Source organism: Neofelis nebulosa, chromosome 5 (assembly GCF_028018385.1).
Source record: "Neofelis nebulosa isolate mNeoNeb1 chromosome 5, mNeoNeb1.pri, whole genome shotgun sequence".
Taxonomy (NCBI): Eukaryota; Metazoa; Chordata; class Mammalia; order Carnivora; family Felidae; genus Neofelis; species Neofelis nebulosa.
The window spans coordinates 110,252,480-110,273,202 of record NC_080786.1 but is presented as its reverse complement, the minus strand read 5'-3'; the positions used below and the strand labels follow the sequence as shown (position 1 = coordinate 110,273,202).

The 20,723-nt window shown below is 35.8% G+C and overlaps 1 protein-coding gene across 12 annotated transcripts in view; it reads right to left on the bottom strand.

Annotated features, from left to right (window-relative positions):
• The window catches only part of SENP7 (SUMO specific peptidase 7), a 155,073-nt gene that overhangs the window by 132,567 nt on the left and 1,783 nt on the right, over window positions 1–20,723 (bottom strand). For 7 of the 12 annotated variants that reach the window (XM_058731544.1, XM_058731549.1, XM_058731550.1 and 4 more), the window contains exons 2-3: window positions 16,929–16,981; window positions 6,363–6,461 (exon numbers count right to left, since the gene is read on the bottom strand). In XM_058731544.1, the coding sequence (XP_058587527.1) occupies window positions 6,363–6,461; window positions 16,929–16,981 (152 nt within the window). Of the gene's footprint in view, window positions 1–6,362; window positions 6,462–11,682; window positions 11,852–16,928; window positions 16,982–20,723 lie in introns of those variants that run through there. The other 5 variants (XM_058731555.1, XM_058731548.1, XM_058731545.1 and 2 more) reach the window with 5 other exon arrangements.

The window sequence follows — 20,723 nt, the reverse complement described above, 5'->3', positions numbered from 1 at the left end:
CAGAACTACCATATAATCCAGCAATTCCACTTCCACTTCTGGGTAGTTATCGTTAGGAAATGAAATCACCACTTCAAAAAGATATATGCAACCTCATGTTCATTTCAGCGTTATTTAAAATAGCTAAGACAGGGGCGCGTGGGTAGCTCAGTTGGTTAAGCCTCCGACTTCAGCTCAGGTCATGATCTCGCGGTCCCTGAATTCGAGCCCCGCGTCGGGCTCTGGGCTGATGGCTCAGAGCCTGGAGCCTGCTTCCGATTTTGTGTCTCCCTCTCTCTCTGCCCCCCCGCCCCGTTCATGCTCTGTCTCTGTCTCAAAAATAAACTTTAAAAAAAATAATAAAATAAAATAAAATAAAATAAAATAAAATAGCTAAGACATGGAAACAATATGTCCACCAATAGATGAATAAAGAAAATGTGGTATGCATACACAATGGAATATTATCCAACCATCAAAAAAAATCTTGCCATTTGCACAACATGGATGGACCTTGAGGGCATAAGGCTAAGTGAAATAAATCAGACCAAAAAAACAAATACTGTATGATCTCACTTATATGAAGAATCTGAAAAAAAAAAAAAATCTGAAGGTATAAAGAGAACAGATTTGTGGTTGCCAAAGGTGGGGAGTGGGCAAAGTGGGTGAAGGGGGTCAAAATGTACAAAGTTTTAGTTACAATATAAATAAGTCCTGGGAATGTAATATACAGCATGGTGACTTAATGATATTGGGAATGTAATACACAGTATGGTGACTTACTGATATTGATTGTTCATCTGAAAGTTACTAAGAGAGTAGATCTTAAAAGTCTCATCATAAGAAAACTGTGGCTATGTGTGGTGATGGATGTTAACTAAATTTACTGTGCTAATCATTCTGCAATATATACATATACCAAATTATGTTGTATACCTAAAATCAGTACAATGTTATATGTCAGTTACATCTCAATACATAATAATATCAGTATTGACTCATCAATTGTAATAAATGTACTACACTAATGCAAAGATATTAATAAATGAAATTGTGTGGGGGTAACAGGGGAGGGGGAATTAAGGGGTTTATGGGTACTACCTGTACTATTCCTTCAATTTTTCTGTAAACCTAAAATTACTCTTAAAAAATAGATTCCATTAATTTAAAAAAGCAAATAAACTGGGGCCACCTGGGTGGCTCAGTTGGTTAAGTATCCAACTTTGGCTCAGGTTATGATTTCACAGCTCAGGACATGATTTCACAGCTTGTAAGTTCGAGCCCCACATCAGGCTCCATGCTGACAGCTCAGAGCCTGGAGCCTGCTTCAAATTCAGTGTCTCCCTCTCTCTCTCTCTCTGCCCTCCCCTTCTCACACTCTTTCAAAAATAAATAAACATTTTTTACAAAGTAAATAAACTGTCAATACCAAATGCTAAGAAAGATACAGAGCACCCAGAACTCTCCATACACTGCTGGTGGGAATGCAAAATCATAAAACCACTATGGTAATCAGTTTGGCAATTAAATATATACTTACCATATAATCCAGGATCCCACTCCTAAGTATTTACCCTAGAGAAATTAAAACTTATGCTCACAAAAAAAATATGTATGCAAATATGTATAGCAGCTTTATTCCCAATTGCCAAAAACCTAGAAACAACCCATATGTCAACGGCGGAAATAAATAAACTACTGACACACACAAAAACATGAATGAATTTCTTTTTTTTTTTTTAATGTTTTATTTATTTTTGAGACAGAGAGAGACAGAGCATGAACAGGGGAGGGTCAGAGAGAGAGGGAAACACAGAATCTGAAACAGGCTCCAGGCTCTGAGCTGTCAGCACAGAGCCCGATGCGGGGCTCGAACTCACAGACCGTGAGATCATGACCTGAGCCGAAGTCGGACGCCTAACCGACTGAGCCACCCAGGTGCCCCAAAACATGAATGAATTTCAATGGCATTATGCTGAGAGTAAAAGTCATTCTCAAAACATTACACATTCTATGATTCCATTTGTGTGACATTCTGGAAAATGTACAAGTGTAGCTACAGAAAACAATGTTACCATGGGTGAAAACTGGAGCCAGAGAACAATTACATAGGGACAGCACCAGGGAATGTTTTGGACTGATAGAACTATGTATAGTATCTTCATTGTCATAATACTTCTATGAGCCTGTACAGAACTTGTAACTCAGAGCTGTACACTGAGAAAAAAACTATAAATACAAACACACACACACGCACGCACACCTTTATTATTGTGGTGATTGCAAAAGCATATACACTTGTCAAAATTCAAAAAGAATTAAAATGGATTAATTATATATAAATTAATTCTCAATAAAATTTATTTTTTAAATTAAGGGTGAAAAAATTGAACACACACTTCACAAAAAAAGATATACAAAAGCCAATCAACGTATAAAATGTTTTAACGCCATTAGTCACCAGGAAAATGCAAATTAAAACCAAGTCCAAGGGCACCTGGGTGGCTTAGTCAGTTGAAGATCCAACTTTGCTTTCAGCTCAGGTCATGATCTCATAGTTGTGAGATCAAGCCCTGTATCGGCTCCACACTGCATGTGGAACCTGCTTAATATTCTCTCTTTCCCTCTCCCTCTGCTCCTCCCTGGTGTGTGCACATTCACACACTTGCTTTCTCTGTATATAAAAAAAAAGAAAAAAAGTCCAAAAGTCTATCAACAGAATTAAATAAACTGTGTTATGGCCACATAATGGAGTATGATTTAGCAATAAAAAGTAACAAACCACTGATCGATGCAAAACAGGGATGAAATGCAACATTTTGCTGAGCAAAAGAAGCAAAGCACAAAAGAGTGTACGTTGTATGAACAGGCAAAACTATCCTACAGAAATAGAATTCAGAAAAGTGGTTGCTAGTAGTGGGCTAGGGACTGGGAGAGAGGAAAAGATAAGATACAATGGAAAGGGGCACAAACAACTCTCAAGGTTCATGACTGCTCTATTCCTCGGGAAACACTGCAACAGTGAACATCATTTCTCACACTGTAGGGAACTATTTTTGAGCAGGATTGGTTACATATGTCACATTAGTCAAACTTATTCAATTATATACCTAAGACCTGTGTAACCTAATTCATATCATTTTATCTCAATAAAAATCACAAACATGTAAATAAAGGAGTTAAAATTCTACTAAAGACTACGCAAGGTTATCTCTTTGTTGTTCATTGAAACCCTCTAAAAACAATTTAAAAAAGGGTGTGTGAGAGAAACAATAAAGCAAGATACTGGTACAGCCTCAAACTCTACAAACTATGAAGCATACTTAGCAAACGTTGTGAAATCTAAAGCAACAAGACAGCATGGCAATGCTGACACATGAGCCACTTCAAATCTCAAACAGGATACAGATTTCCGAAAAGTAACACTAACTTAAGGAAGACATCCAACTAGGGTGGGAAACTAGTCATGGGAAAAGAAAGTATGTCTCTGAAAGATGTTGTTTCACTCAGTGGGTTAGAAGAAACTAAATAAGAAATAAATGGTTAGTTTCTCAGGAAAAGGAGACTGCTGAAATAAAAAGTTAAGGAAAAAGAGAAGACAGAAGACTATAACACAAACACTTAATATCCAAAGAGCTCTCAGGTGATCCACATCTACCTCTTGAAAGCCAAAAACTAAGGAAGACATGTATGACTGAAGGGTAAAGGAAAAAAAGCGTTTAATAAGATACTGCTTAAGAAAACAAACCCAACAAAAAGCCTACGTCTACTTCCAAGAGGCAGTGTGTGTGTGTGTGTGTGTGTGTGTGTGTGTGTGTATACTTAAAATTATATATATTGTATATATAACATTTATTCCACAATAAATCCAATGTCCTAACAAAATACATACATGCAAAGTGACTAAATTTTCTTTAAAATTATGTTTTTTTCTTCCTATTAAATTGGCAACAATTTTACTGTGTGATAATATCCAGTGCCAGTAAGTTTCTAGCAAAATGGGAGCTTTCATTGGTGGCAATATAAATTAGTGCACAGTTTCTATAAGACAATTTTGCAATGTTTATTAAAATATACAAATTCCCTTCAACCCAGTAATCCCACTCAAAAATAGATTTCTACATATGAAAAATGATATTCAAAAAAAAAAATGATGTTTGCTGCAGCACTGTTTCTATTAGCAAAACTCTGGAAACAATCTAATACCAGTGCACTAAGTAAATTATATATGGTGACAGATGGTTAACTACGCTTGTGGTGAGCACAGCAAAACATAAAGAGAAGCTGAATCACTATGCTGTACACTTGAAACTAATGTAATATTGTGTGACAACTATATTCAAAAAATTTTTTTAATTATAGTATTTTTATATATATATATTTTTTTTAATTTTTTTTTCAACATTTTTTATTTATTTTTGGGACAGAGAGAGACAGAGCATGAACGGGGGAGGGGCAGAGAGAGAGGGAGACACAGAATCGGAAACAGGCTCCAGGCTCCGAGCCATCAGCCCAGAGCCTGACGCGGGGCTCGAACTCACGGACCACGAGATCGTGACCTGGCTGAAGTCGGACGCTTAACCGACTGCGCCACCCAGGCGCCCCAGTATTTTTATATTTTTAGAGTACTACAAAGCCAAAAAAAAATAAAGGAAGTATATCTAAATGTGTTAAAATAGAAAAAAAAAATTAAGAAATATTAAATGCAAACAAAGCATAGAACAGTGTCGATTTCATGATCCCTGTTCTGTAACAATCAAAAAATAATATAAATTATTATTTTTATGGGCATATGTATTTTTTTTTCTTGAAAGGAATGAAAAAAAAGCTATTAATAGTGGTTGCCTTTAGGAAAAAGGAACAGAGAAAGATTCTTTAGTCTTTTCACCTGTACTTTTCTATACACCCCAAATTTTCTAACCTTACACAATTTCTTTTCTGTCAACAGAAGTCATCTTGACTCATTTATCATTTTTTATACAAAATACAAAAAAGAGAAACAAATGTATTATTTGATGATGTGAACTGAATTGTGCTCCCCATACCCATTCTATATGTTGAAGTCCTAACTGTCAAGACAACTGTTTGTGGAGATGGGCTCTTTACAAAGGTAATTAAGTTTAAATGAGGTCATAAGGGTAGGGACTTACTTAACCCAGGGATTAGTTTGCTTTTAAGAAGAGAAGCACCAGGATGTAGGTACACAGAAAAAAAGGTCATAGGCAGACACAGCAATAAGATGGCCATCTCTAAGCCAAGGAGAAAGGCAATAGAGAAATCAACCCTACCAGCACCTTGATCTTGGACTTCAGCCTCTAGAACTATTGGGAAATAAATTTCTGTTGAGCCACCCAGACCATGGTATTTTGCTACATGAGCCCTAGGAAATGAACACAGGCTCAAATGGATAAACTGGAAAATCTGAGAAAAATTCTATTTTTAAAAAGTGACCAGGCAACAGAAAAAAATATATATACTTAAAATGTGCCATCTTAAGAGTTATTCACAAAAGCTCCATAAAAATGCTTAATAGTGATAAAATTAAAGTTAAAATTTATAATCAGAATATCTTCTAAAGTACAGTTGTGTCACATTTTAAAATATACCCTCTATAATTTACAAAACAAGAGCAAAAGAGCAAATGATTCTAATAAGCTTAGTATTCTTGTAAATTTAAAATACATTGTACAATAATGAGATTTAAATTTCAAGAAAACACTCATGCAAAATAAGGTATACTTAGATTTAAACTAAAGGAGACCCTAACTTCACCACTTCAACAAATACCAGAAATACACTAATTAAAAACTTGTGATTAAATAACACAAAAAACCCAAACAAGGGCATATAAAAAACTGAAAACTCAATTTTATTAAAATATTTTAAACATCACCGGGCACCTGGGTGGCTCAGTCAGTTAAGCATCTGACTTCAGCTCAGGTCAGGATCTCACAGTTTGTGAGTTCAAGCCCCTTGTGGGGCTCTGTGCTAACAGCTCAGAGCCTGGAGCCTGCTTCAGATTCTGTGTTTTCCTTTTTCTCTGCCCTTCCCTGCTAGCACTCTGTCTCTCTTTCTCAAAAATAAATAAACACTGGGGCACCTGGGTGGCTCAGTCGGTTAAGTGTCCGACTTCAGCTCAGGTCATGATCTAATGGTTTGTGGGTTTGAGCCCCGCATCAGGCTCTGTGCTGACAGCTCAAAGCCTGGAGCCACTTTGGATTCTGTGTCTCCCTCTTTCTCTGCCCCTCCCCCCCCACACTCTTGTCTCTCTAATATAATTAAGCATTTAAAAAATTAAAAAATAAATAAACATTAAAAAATGTTTTAATATTTTCAACACACTAAATAATATTATGTACTTTAAAAAAATAGTTTTTATTTACCCCCTGCAAAGGGAGATCCCAGCGTTCTGAGCTTCTGAGTTTGGACAGTGATGACTGCACACGAACATCCTCTGATTTTGCATTTAACATCTTTGTTATCTGAAATCAGAATGAGAAAATAATTGATCTAACTGAAATATAAATAAGAACTGAATCAGCTAACAGAATCATTATATTACCTGTGTTAATATTTTACTATTAGTTTTTCAGTTTTTTTAAATAAGCTCAACACCTAATGTGAGGCTTTAACTCACGACCCTGAGATCAAGACTTGCATCGTGTACTGACTAAGCCAACCACATACCCCATTTTGCTATTAGTTTTAAACTCAGTGGTTAATTTATAGGTAGTTTAATATAATTTTATTCTAAAAACCTCTCATTCAGTATTAAGGTAGATAAATAAAGTATCACAATAGCTTCCTAACTATAGTTAGGCTTTGCCTAGTATGAGCAAGCCATACTATATTCTCTTACCTACAGTCTCTATCCCTTCTAATCTTTCAAATACTATCCCCGGAGTTCTTTAGTACACAAATCTAAATATGGCTACAATACTTAACATACAACAACCGCACCTACTACATACAGATAAAACTCTTAACAATCTGGGCTCTTTAACATCACCCACACATCACAAACTCTACATCCCACCACACTGTTTACTCAACCTCCTTCAAACACATCATATTATTTCATATCTCTAGACCTTTGTATGTACTGCTCCCTTTGTATATATGTATGAAGAACGCCCTTCCCTCTACTTGTCCCTTATAAAACACCAGATTCTGCTCAAAATTTGTCTCCTATCCACACAACTGTCACTCCCAAACCAAGGCATTCCTTTCTCTGGGTATTAGTAGTTGGTTCATTTTTATTACACTATTTATATTACATGTATCATACTATATTATAAATATTTGTCTATATGTCCATCTTCTTCTCCAGGCTATGGAGGTCCTTAACTTAGTCACCTTTAGATCTCTGAAGTGTATGGCTCATGTATGCTGTATAAACAAATGAATGTATGGATTACAACCACAAGTTTGAAATCATTTGTTTAGAATTTAAATACCTTAAATTTAACATTAAGAGAAAGTTATAAATGATAGTTAAGCATCAAATTCAGCCTACAAAATATAACATAATAAGTACTATATCAACTACATCCATTAGCAATCCATAAAATGATTTCAGTGAGAGTAAAGTGTAAGTCATGAGAACACAGTAAATTTGAACAAAGGTTATCGCAACCCTTATTTCACAGCAATCTGAGTTGATCCTCCAAGGCACTAATAACTTCTTAATTACTTATACCTAATCTGTATAAAAAGGTACCTATTTTTATGTTTTCATCTGCAAAAGACAATATTATCTCTAAGTCATTTCCTTCATATTCTTAATTAGGGAACAACAATTGCTTCCTCAAAGGGTAACGATAAGGTCTTCAGGCTGTTCACACCCATGGATTCGTTGTGAGCAGGTTATTTAGCCTATATTGGATAATGTGGCATATTATATTTTTCCCAAAATGGCCACACCAATATTCCACATTCCACATGCTCTTCTTACAATGTGACAATGACAGTCCTCCAACATCAGGTGCAGTTTACGTTCCTTCCCCTTGAATCTGGGCAGACCTGTGACTTCCAAGGCTAGATCATTAAAGGTAATACTTATATTGCTTCAGCCTGGCTTTTGCATGCTTCTGTGTTCTCTCTTCCTTCCTCTCTTTTTTTTCCTCCCTTTCCCTCAATACACATTCCTCAGGAGACCTGAGCCAATAGAAAAAAATCTTGGACACCCTTAAGCCACTATACTGGAAACATCGAAAAAGAAATAAATCTACACCATGATACTGAGTTTTCTCAGCACAGGAATCAAGATAAGTGAGTGAGCAAGCCTTCAAAGTGATCAAAGGCCCTGACCTCCAAGCCAACCTAGCTAACTCTCAAGTGAAAAAAATTAAAGTTATCTCCAATTGAACCATGCCCAGACTGCAGATTCCTGAATAAAATAAGTTCAAACTACTAAGTTTGGGGTAAGTAGTTACATGGCCCTTATAATAACCTAAAAAGTTGCCCAGTTCAGGGAAACAATCAACAGAACTAGAAGGCAACCTATGGAATGGGAGAAGATATTTCTGAAATACTTATTTGATAAAGGGTTAGTATCCAAAATCTATAAAGAACTTATCAAACTCAACACCCCAAAAACAAATAATCCAGTGAACTATTGCGAAGAAGACATAAACAGGCACTATTCCCAAGGAGACATCCATATGGCTAACATGAAAAGATGCTCAACATCACTCATCAGGGAAATCCAAATCAAAACCACAATGAGATACTACCTCACACCAGTCAAAATGGCTAAAATTAACAATTCAAGAAACAACATATGTTGGCAAGGCTGTAGCAAAAAGGGAATCCTCTTACACTGTTGGTGGGAATGCAAACTGGTATAGCCACTCTGGAAAACAGTATGGAGGTTCCTCAAAAAATTAAAAATAGAACTACCCTACGAACCAGCAACTGCTCTACTGGGTATTTATCCAAGGGATACAGGTATGCTGTTTCAAAGGGACACGTGCACCCCATGTTTATAGCAGCACTATCAACAATAGCCAAAGTATGGAAAGAGCCCAAATGTCCATCGACTGATAAGCGGATGAAGAAGATGCGGGGTATATACAAAAAGGAATAATACTTGGCAATCAAAAGAATGAAATCTTGCCATTTGCAACAATGTGGATGCAGCTGGAGTGTATTACACTAAGCAAAATAAGTCAATCAGAGAAAGACAAATATTATACAATTTTACTCATCTGTGGAATTTAAGAAACAAAACAGATGAGCATAGAGAAAAGGAAGTAAAAATAAGTTAAAAATAGGGAGGCAAACCATAAGAGACCTTTTTTTTCATAAGAGACTTAAATAGTGAGAGCAAAATGAGGGTTGCTGGAGGGGAAAGGGGAAGGAAATGGGCTAAATGGGTGATGGGCATTAAGAAGGGCACTTGTTGGGATGAGCACTGGGTGTTATATGTAGGTGATAAATCACTAAACTCTACTCCTGAAACCAATACTACACTATATGTTAACTACCTTGGATATTAAAAAAAAAAAAAAAAAAAAAAAAAAAAAAGTTACCCAGTTCAAACTTGTAGGACAGTAACTAAAATTTAGAAAAGTACTGTGTATTCTGTAAAATTAGTTTCTTATAAAATACTGCTGATGTCTTCTGTAGAAGATTTTATATTCTTTTTCCACAGTAACTTGTTTTCAATCATTTTACCTATGAATGGCTTATACTCAGTATCAATGAATTATTTACCCTAATAAATATTTATGTATACTTCCATTAGGACAGACACAAAATATAATTTATCCTATATTCAAAAAGGGCAGTTCTTGGGGCACATGGGTGGCTCAGTTGGTTAAGCATCTGACTTCCTGATTCCAGCTCAGGTCATTATCTTATGGTTTATGAGACTGAGCCCCGTGACAGCTCTACACTGACACTGTGCAGCCCACTTAGGATTCTCCTCTCCCTCTCTCTCTGCCCTTCCCCTGCTCATTCTCTCTCTCTCTCTCAAAAATAAACAAACATTAAAAGAAAAAGGGCAGTTCTCTATTCCCTCCAAAGTATAGACACATGAAATACGGATATTTATTAAAACTCTATAAACTAGCATTAAAAGCTTTGAAAATAAAAGTATATATAAATATTTATGAAAAGGGATATAGACCACATATTATTTTAATATAGAAAAACTAGAAATAATAAAAGAATAATACAAAATTATGGCAAAATTAAACCAAGTAAGATACTATTCAGTTGTTATTAAATAACATGTTCCAGAAAATTAATGATATTAAGAAATTATTTTGGGGGAGCCTGACTGCCTCAGTCAGAAAAGCATGCAACTCCTGATCTCAGGGTCATGAGTTTGAGCCCTACTCAAACTGGGTGCAGAGATTACCAAAAAAAATAAACTTTAAAAAAAAAAAGAAATTATTTCAAATAAAATAAGTATAAAAGAAAAACACAGATTCAGAATGATCTTTCTTTATAAGGCAAAAAAACAAAATCCATGAATAGAAATAAAATGTGAAAGGCTGTACATAACAATGTTTGACAGTGATTATCTCTAGTGAGATAAGAGATGAATTTTATTTTTTTTTTAATTTTTTTTTTAACGTTTATTTATTTTTGAGACAGAGAGAGACAGAGCACGAATGGGGGAGGGTCAGAGAGAGAGGGAGACACAGAATCTGAAACAGGCTCCAGGCTCTGAGCAGTCAGCACACAGCCCGACGTGGGGCTCGAACTCACATACCGCGAGTGTGACCTGAGCCGAAGTCGGACGCTTAACCGACTGAGCCACCCAGGCGCCCCAAGAGATGAATTTTATTTTCATTTTTGTGTTTTCCTAGCTTCCAAATGTTTTGATAGGAATACAATGCAACTGTTAAAGGTAAGGGGAAAAATATTAATATTTAAAGCTCCAGAAAAGCCTCTGCTTCAGCTTCCTGATTAATAAATTATAGATTTAAATCTCTCACACTAATATTGTATACAAGCATAGGACAAGCAGATTTCAGGTACAACTAACTACTGTCAGTTTTTTCCACGCTCACTTTTTTCTTAATGACTGATAAAAAAATAATGTAAGCCTTTTTGCAACAACTTGATCTAGTCTTACACAAATTTTAATCATGGTCTCAGCTGTGTACAACCAATAAAGATTCTAAGCTATTCATGATTCTATAAAGCATACATTATAATTCCATTTACAAGAATCAGAAGGAACTCCTAACACTCTCAAGTATTTCAACAGGCTTCTAATAAAGATTCAAATTTAAACTTTTAAGGCAAAAATGGGTTCTAAATCTCCTTCCCTTCACATTACACTTAAATATATCAATAGAACTCTAATAACTTCCCCAAAACAAAGCTCAAGAACATTTATTTACTTACTAATGTTCAAATGTAATACTAAACAAGCTCTTCAGCAGATCAAGTCATGTAGTCACCTTCAGGTTCATTCTATACCTGATTCATTATAGTATAGCCTTCAAAAAGAAAATGCTATCAAAAGCAGATAATCCAGGAGAAAAAAAAGATGCTGGAATCCACTGACAAGTTACACATTACTAACATATGCTCATTAAATTGTTCAGGCTAAAATGATCTCTGCCATGTTCTTAATACAGAACTTCAGAATCTTAATCGCTTACTTATTCAGATACTACTTAAATATAAAGTTATTATTTAAAGAAAATTGGGGGTCTGTCCAAAGGTATGGCTATTACTTACCAAGGAAGAATAAAAGTCTTATTTTTCAGGGTGCTTGGATGGATCAGTTGATTAAGTGTCGGACTCTTGATCTCTGCTCAGGTCATGATCTCATGGTTCATGAGATTCAGCCCTCTGAAGTGCAGAGCCTGCTTAGAATTCTCTCTCCCTCTCACTCTCTGTCTCCCCATCCCCACCCTCTCAAAATAAATAAATAAATAATTTTTTAAACTCTTATTTTTCAATATTCAAACTAGAATAGCAACTTCCTCATACGTAAATCCAAAAACTATGGATCTCCCCATTAGCAGAATTCAAGGTATTCACACTCTTACTTCACATATACCAAGATATCAGCTTTGGGGCACCTGGTTGGCTCAGTCAATTAAAATTAAGCATATGACTCTTGATCTCAGCTCAGGTCATGATCTCATGGTAAGTTCCAGCCCACACTGAAAGGAGACTGCTTGAAATTCTCTCTCTGCCAATCTCTCTGCTCCTCCCCCCATGTGTTTTCTCTTTTTCTCTCTCTCTCCCTCCCTCTCTCTTTCTCTCTCAAAATAAATATATAAACTTGAAAAAAAAAAAAAAAAACAGGGAGTGAGAGGGTGAACAGGCTTGAATTAACCTACATTCAGCTATTAAAAGGCCAGTGGCACCTGGGTGGCTCAGTCAGTTAAGCATCCGACTCTTGGCTTCACTCAGGTCATGTCTCACAGTTAGTGAGTTGGAGCCCCACATCAGTCAGTCTCTGCGCTATAAGCTTGGGATTCCCTCTCTCTCCACCCCTCCCCTGCTCATACTCTCTCTCTCTCTCTCTCTCTCAAAATAAATAAACTTAAAAAAATATATCCAAAAGAAAAAAAAAAGGCCAGGAATAATTTAGGAAATAATGATGTTCCAGAGATTTAGCTACAAGGATAACAACTACAGCACTGTTCATAATTTCTTTTTTTAATTAAAAACAATTCAAGGGGTGCCTGGCTAGCTCAGTTAGTAAAACATGTGACTCCTGATCTCCGCATCATGAGTTTGAGCCCCATGCTGGGTGTAGTTTACTTAAAAAACAAACAAACAAACAAAACTCAAAAATACAATAGGATATTGATTAAATTAACTGTGATACACCCATATAACTGAATACAATGTAGCCATTAAAAATGTTTGCTACTGTTTTCCTGGTACTTATGCCTAGTATAGTGTCCAATACATGTTAAGTACTCAACAAATACCTACTGAGCCATACTTTAAAGTTGATTTCAGAAAATGATGTTCATAATATATAGTTAAGCAGAAAAAGCAAATTATAAAAGAGTATTCTGTGGTTTTCTATTTTTTAATATTTAAATATGTGTTTGTTATACATGGATATGCAAATAGAAAAACTAGGTGGGAATGCAAGCTGGTGCAGCCACTCTGGAAAACAGTATGAAGGTTCCTCAAAAAATTAAAAATAGAGCTACCCTATGACCCAGCAATTGCACTACTAGGCATTTATCCAAGGGATACAGGTATGCTGTTTCGAAGGGACACGAAACGATGTAACTATGTACTATGTAACTAGGTACTACGTAACTATTAGTTATATGCTAACTAATTTGGATGTAAATTAAAAAAAAATAAAACATAAAACAAGTTAAAATAAAAACAAAACAAAAAAATATAGGAAAACTAGGAAGATATACATCCAAACATTAATTTTGGTCCTGCCTGAGTGGTCTTTTTTCCTCAACTCACTTTTCTAATTTCTCTACAACAAACTGGTATTGCTTTAGAGAAAAATTTTTTTAAGTTTATTTGTTTATTTTGAAAGAGAGAGCGAGCAATGGAAGGGGCAGAGACAGAGAATCCCAAGCAGGCTCTGCACTGTCAGCACAGAGCCCTATGCAGGGCTCAAACTCACAAACCATGAGACCATGACCTGAGCTGAAATCAACAGTCTGATGCTTAACTGACTGAACCATCCAGGGGCCCCTTCAGAAATATTTTTCAAATACTTTAAAGTCAAAATGTATCAGTGTCTTGTACCTATACCCATCACAGCCCTAATTCTTTCAGTAATTTATTTCCCTAGCTACCTTGAGAGAAAAAGCAGTAATATAAACTACTAACAAGAATTTAATATGCTGGGGCACCTGCATGGCGCAGTTGGTTAAGTATCTGACTACAGCTCAGGTCATTATCTTGCCGTTGGTAGGTTCAAGCCCCATGTCGGACTCTGTGCTGACAGCTGAGTCTGGAGCCTGCTTCAGATTCTGTGTCTGTCTCTCTCTCTCTCTCTCTCTCTCTCTGCCCATCTTCTGCTTGCACTCTCTCCCTCTCGAAAATAAATAAATATTAAAAAAATTTTTTTAAGAATTTAATATACTGGGGCACCTGGGTGGCTCAGTTGGTTAAGCGCCGACTTCAGCTCAGGTCATTATCTCATCGTTCGTGAGTTCGAGCCCCGCATCAGGCTCTGTGCTGACAGCTCAGAGCCTGGAGCCTGCTTTGGATTCTGTGTCTCCCTCTCTCTCTGCTCCTTCCCCACTTGTGCTCTTTCTCCATCTCTCAAAAATAAATAAACACTAAAAAAATTTTTTTTTAAAAAAGTATCAGTACTGAGGGGCACCTGGGTTATTCAATCATTTAAGCACCTGACTCTTGACTTCAGCTCAGGTCATGATCTCACAGATTCAAGCGCACTAGGTTCTCTCTTCCTCCCTCTCTGCCCCTCTTCCCCCTCAAAATAAACTTAAAAAAAAAAAAAAGCAGCATGTCCAAAGGGCACAGAAGCCAAACTAAAAGATCTGCCAATACCAAAGCTAGAACATTTGAGCAACAAAACCAATAATGCTACAATAAATTATAACCCATAGAATAAAATACCTATGAATCCATATTGATAAAAATAAATAACTGAATAAATAAATAAATAAGGAGGGAAGAGGGGCAGGTCTCCCTTACAGAAGAACTTCAATTAATAAATATGAAGGGAATGAGGGAAATAGAAAATCACCAATAGACTATTGTATACACAATCGCTGCAGGCAAGATCCACCACTAGGTGGTTAAACAGTGAGCGAAAGTTTAAGAAACAGTGTATTTGCAGTACAGATTCAAAGTAGCTCTCCCAAGATACCTATTACAAAGTGAAGGAGTAACCAGATAGAAGCCATCTTAAGCAGGCAGTCAGGACTGACATAACCAGTAATGGTTACACTGATAGGATACACTGAGAAGGGCACATCACATATTCTTTCCAAAACACCATAACTTTAATCTAATTATAAGAAACCAGAGACAAAGCCAAATTGAGAGATATTCAACAAAATACTGAAAAAATCACAGTACTCTTTTAAAATGTCATGACCATGAAGGAATACGGACTGAAGAACTGTCACAGAATGAAGGAAATCAAGGAGACATGACACCTAAATGCAACGTGGGATCCTGGAATAGAAAAATGACATTAGTGTGAAAAAAAAAGAAAACAAAACAAAACTGGGGCACCTGGCTGGCTCAGTCGGTGGTGCATGAGACTCTTAATTTCAGGGTTTTGAGTTCAAACCCCACATTGAGTGTAGAGATTACTTTAAAATAAGATTTTTTTTAATGTTTATTTATTATTGAGAGAGACAGACAGAGTGTGAGTGGGGGAGGGGCAGAGAGAGATGGGGACACAGAATCCGAAGCATGCTTCAGGCTCCGAGCTGTCAGCACAGAGCCTGATACAGGGCTTAAACTCGTGAACCATGAGATCATGACCTGAGCCAACATCGGATGCTTAACCGACTGAGACACCCAGGCCCCCCCAAAACAAAATCTTTAAAAAACCGTAAGAAATCCAAATGTCTGTAGCTTAAAGTACTGTACCAACATTAATTTCTTAATTGTGGTCATTGCACTGTGGTTATGTAAGATATTAACACTAGGGGAAGCTGAGTGAAGGGTAGATGCAAACGCTGTACTATTTCTGTAAATTTTCTGTAAATCTAAAGGTACTGGAAAATAAAAAGTTAAAAAAAATAGTGCAGTTCATCTAAAAATAAAACAAATGTATTTACTCAATACTATGAACTTCTAATGGTGGACTTTCAGATTCAACTGCATGAAGCAACAGCCTAAAACAGAGCATTTCACTTCACTGGAGGTATTAAACACAGAAGCAGCAGTAGTCAATACAGAGGTATTTAAAATTGGGAATGGTAGCAATGTGAGAATTTCTTTTTATCCCCCTCATTTACGCCACTGAAGCCAAATCCAGAATTTTGAGTGAAGAAACCACGCTCCACAAATGTGAAGTAAGCCAAGGCAGAAGAGTACCTAAAGCCATACTTTCTGTTTGGTCTTGTGGTCTGTGTGCTCTTGATTCTCTCTCAAAGCCCTCTTTATGGTTTCTTCTCCCTCTTTGTTCCATGAAATGTACCAAATTAAAGTTCTCTCTGTCAAATTAAAAGTCCTCTCTGCATAATTTGGAATGCTTCAGTAAAAGGTGTCTAATAAATTATTACAATGTATATCAGGATACTACTGTGTTTAAGTCACAAAATGCTAGGGGCGCCTGGGTGGCTCCTTTAAGCATCAGACTTCGGCTGAGGCTGTGATCTCACAGGCTAGAGCCCTCCATCAGGCTTTGCACTGACAGTGCAGAGCCTGCTTGGAATTCTCTGTCTCTCCCTCTCTCTCTCCAGCCCTCCCCCACTTGCATTCTCTCTCTCTCTCTCTCTCTCTCTCTCTCTCAGAATAAACTTAAATAAATAAAATATCACAAAATTCTAGAGGAAAAAAGATCATTTTTCTAAAAACAAATTATATTTTTTGAAACACTTTCTACATAGGTAGAAACTTCATTTTGCTTCTTTTGCTACTCTTGGCTTACATAAAAGAACTAAATAAATTTTTTTTAAAGTTTCACAGGAAATATTTTAAATAGTAATTTTCAGCACATGACTTGAGCACAACTTTTGTATATCTACAGTATTAAAATGAATGAATGATAACTAATATATTCAGTTATCAAAGAAATGCTGGGTTATGTTTTATATAAAATCTAAAATAAGGTCTGGAAACTGTACTGATACATCTCACAATGATTTAAGTAAGTCACATCCCAGAAATTTTCTTGGTTAACCCTTGAAATAATTAGGATATACCATTCCCTATAAAACACTGATTAAGTTTTTATATTTTCTTTAAATTTTTGTTTAAAAAATAAATAGCAAAATACTTTCAATATTAGTAACTCTGAAGATAATGAACAGATTAAAAGCAAAACTAATGCATACCTTATGTAACTCAGAAGATGAAGACTTTTTCCTTTTTCCTTCTGTGACAATTTCTACAAAGACATGGTAAAAATTATCATTTAATATCTAAATGAAATACACAGTGTAATAAAATAAATCCTCTCACAGCTATCCTTTGTTTTAAATTAACCTGTTAGAATTTGAATTTACATTGATACATTTTACAGAATCTAATGGACTAAACATAAAGGTCAAAAAATAATCTGAAGAGCAGCAAGTTCTCACAAAATGTCTTCATTAAATAATATATACGATGACAATAGAAAAAAGAAGAAAACTTGGCTCTAAGAACTAAATAAAATATTACCTAGCAAAAGTCCAATAGGTGTTCAACAAATGTTGGTTGAACCATATGACCAGATAGATTTTTGTAATTGGGAAGCGGGGGAATGAAGCAAAAGGTGAGAGTTACATTGGGAATATTCTACAAAAACATTTTCAGGGGTATCTGGGTGGTTCTGTCAGTTAAGTTCCGACTCTTGATTTTGACACAGTTCTTGAGATTGAGCCCCGCATCAGGCTCTACACAGACAGTGTGGAGGCTGCGTGGGATTCTCTCTCTCAAAATAAACTTAAAAAAAAAAAAAATCTGCAAATGTGTTATTAGCTCCCTCTCCCTTTATAAAAGATATGTTTTTTGCCCCAAATTCTTGCTCTTAGACTTGTTAGCACTTCTGAAGAAAGTCACATAATAGTAACTGCAAATACTACTTACTACTATTACTACTACTAACTACAAAACTCACACTTGTTTTTTTTTCTTTTAATGTTTATTCATTTTTGAGAGAGACACATACAGTGTGAACAGGGGAGGGGCAGAGAGAGAGGGAGACAGAAGTTGAAGCAGGCTCCAGGCTCTAAGCTATGTGCACAGAGCCCCACATAGGGCTCGAACCCATGGCCTGCAAGATCATGACCTGAGCCCAAGACAGCCACTTAACCTACTGAGCCACCCAGGTGCCCCAAAATTCACACTTGTTTTAACAAAGACTTTCAAAGTTAGTTAACAGTTCTTTTATTCATCCCTGACTACTTATTCCATTCTGAGCTCCTATTACCACTTGAAAGTCCTTTTTGTTTTTTCAAAAGATGATCTTTCTTTGCTTCACTTAGAAGCCATGACTACAATATCATTAACTTCTCAAAATTTATTTGTATCTTTAACCATCTTCCCTCCTTTCTGCACATCTCAAGAAACTCTTGATTCCAATCTCCCCTATTTCTTTTGGAACCTCACCCCATCAATTATCTCCTACTTAATATCTTTCTCTTTCCACTGACCCCTTTCCAGCTCCATACCAATCTGATTTAAGTGTCTTAGAGTCTTAAGGAAAAAAAATTCCTTTCTACCTAATGTCCTACTCCAAATTGTTCAGAAATCTTTTTTTCTTTTTTCTTTTTCTTTTTTTTTTTTTTTTTTTACATTTTGTTTTCCTTGTTTCATTCAGCCTCTTGAAATCTGGCTTCCGTCCTACTAAAATCAGTGGTAAAAGTAACCTCCTAATTGCCAAATTCAGCACTCTCACACTATTTTAACTCTGTAATTTACATTGCTTTTCACTCTCCTTGTTTCCTAATTTGCCCATCTGCCCACCAATGTCTCTTCCTCTTTACATTGAAATTAAATGTATGTGATTCAAGATGTTTTTCACTCTGTACGTTCTGTGGGTAATTCCATTCATGCCAATAGCTTCAGCTAACATCTATGCACATAATGTAGTTTTACCATGATTAATTGCAGATTCTGATTTTGACCTTCAACTATCGTTCATTACACCTATAATGCAAAATATGCAGACAGCACCAGGGCCTACTAAAAAAATAAAGGCATATCATCATGGGACACTAGATCCTCAAGAAAGAATGGGGGGGGGGGGAAGGAGAGAAGAGTTTCACAATCAAACAAGTTTGAATAACAGTGCATGCTCAGCTACTCTTTTGCAGAGGCTCAGTGTACTATAGCGTAACAAAGGCTCTAAAAATTCTGCAATAAATTAATTTTTCTTGTAACTACAGCTCTCATACTTATTTGTCCACAGAAACTTCTTTTTTCCAAGTGAGACTCACCCATGCCCTGTGACAGCAAAAGAAGTTAAAATTATATATTTTGTAATCAGACCAGACTTTGAATCCTGGCTCTGCTTCTTACTTGCTATTGCTAACAGTTGCTTACCCTCTCTAAATCCAGTTTTCTCATCTGTATATCAGAAATAATAACCACTTCACAGGGCTTTTGAAAGAATTAAAGTCCCTAAAATTCTTAGTACACTGCTTAGTACCAAAGTACTCAACGTATGTACCCTTAACTTAAATGAAAGTGAACACAGAATTCCTTGCATGTTGCCTGAAGCAATCCATTGAAAACCTGAAATTCACTTGAAATTTCCTGTTTGAAATCAAAGATTCATTTGAAAATTGTTATCTATGACTCTAATTTATCTGTTATGCTTTTGTTATTAAACATTTCTAATGGTCATTCTCCCTTGAATGACCTGTGCATTAATTATTATTTTACTCAGTTGTCAGTGGACCCGTCTCTGGCACCAGTGAATTTTTTATCTGTGTCCCATTTAATTTACTGTTTTTGATATTCTGTGAACTTGAAAATAAGATATTCATGCTCATTGGGGTTACAAATAATTTTAAAATATAGATACAACGTACTCTGAAGAAAAGCTAGAGAAGCTTCTCACAAGTAAACTTTAGCATACAGACTTTGTAATTTCTCGTCTCACTGCTCAAAGGTGTTTTGTGCTTAATTCCTGATTAATGGACACATTACAGAAAAGTAAGTTAATCAGAGCTTTTGTGATTCTTCTACTTATAAAATTTTTCTTTTAATTTTAAAATATAAATTCATTTAAAAATAAACTCATTGCATGCTAACATGGCTCAAGTATTATATGAAAAATAATTGTTTTAATGTTGAGAAGAATGGCAGTATTTTACTTATTTGCAAATCTCTTTCATGTCTAGCTTAATAAAAGACAACTGTTTCCCCCCCATCTGTTTCTGCATTCAATTTGTTGTGATACATGTCATGTAGCCTCTGGAAAACTCTACTGTACACATGTGGGAGAATAAGAGGAAAAGGTAAACAGTGTCTTAGAATTGTTACAAAAATAATTTTGACCTCACAGACCCAGAAGGGTCTCAGGGAACCCAGAGGTCCCCAACACACCTTAAGAACCAGTGCCTAAAGCAGATTATAACCATGCTGGAAACCATCCCACTCTTAGAGTTATCAGTTACATGAATCCATAAATACTTGTTTTGTGTTTAACTTAAACCAATTGCAAGTGAGTGGTACTTGCAACTAAAAGACATATCAGCAATACACTATGTAACCCTTCACAGTTTCTTCTTTAGGTGTATGTTTTAGGGAAACCTAGTGCAGTCTTACAGAGGAAACTTTGAAACTTCATTTTTTTTTCCCTACTGCCATCCACATTCTACTTCTAACTAAATAGAATTCTTCCTATTAATCAAATTCCTCTCTTTGGGTACTTGGAAATTCTGATGACCACAAATGTCACTTCCGGTCATAAGTTCAAGTTAGCAACCACTCCTAATGAAATGGCAAATATATGCATACAAATATCACACAGAATCCAGAATCCCTTCAAACCAACTGATTAGTTTTATTTCTGATAATCTGTGGAGAAAATTAAACATACTTTAGAATCATTCTTAAAAATTAATATTCGTCTCTTAAAACCAGATGAATACTGGAAAACAGCTAGGTAATATTAGATTTGAGAATGGGTTTTATAC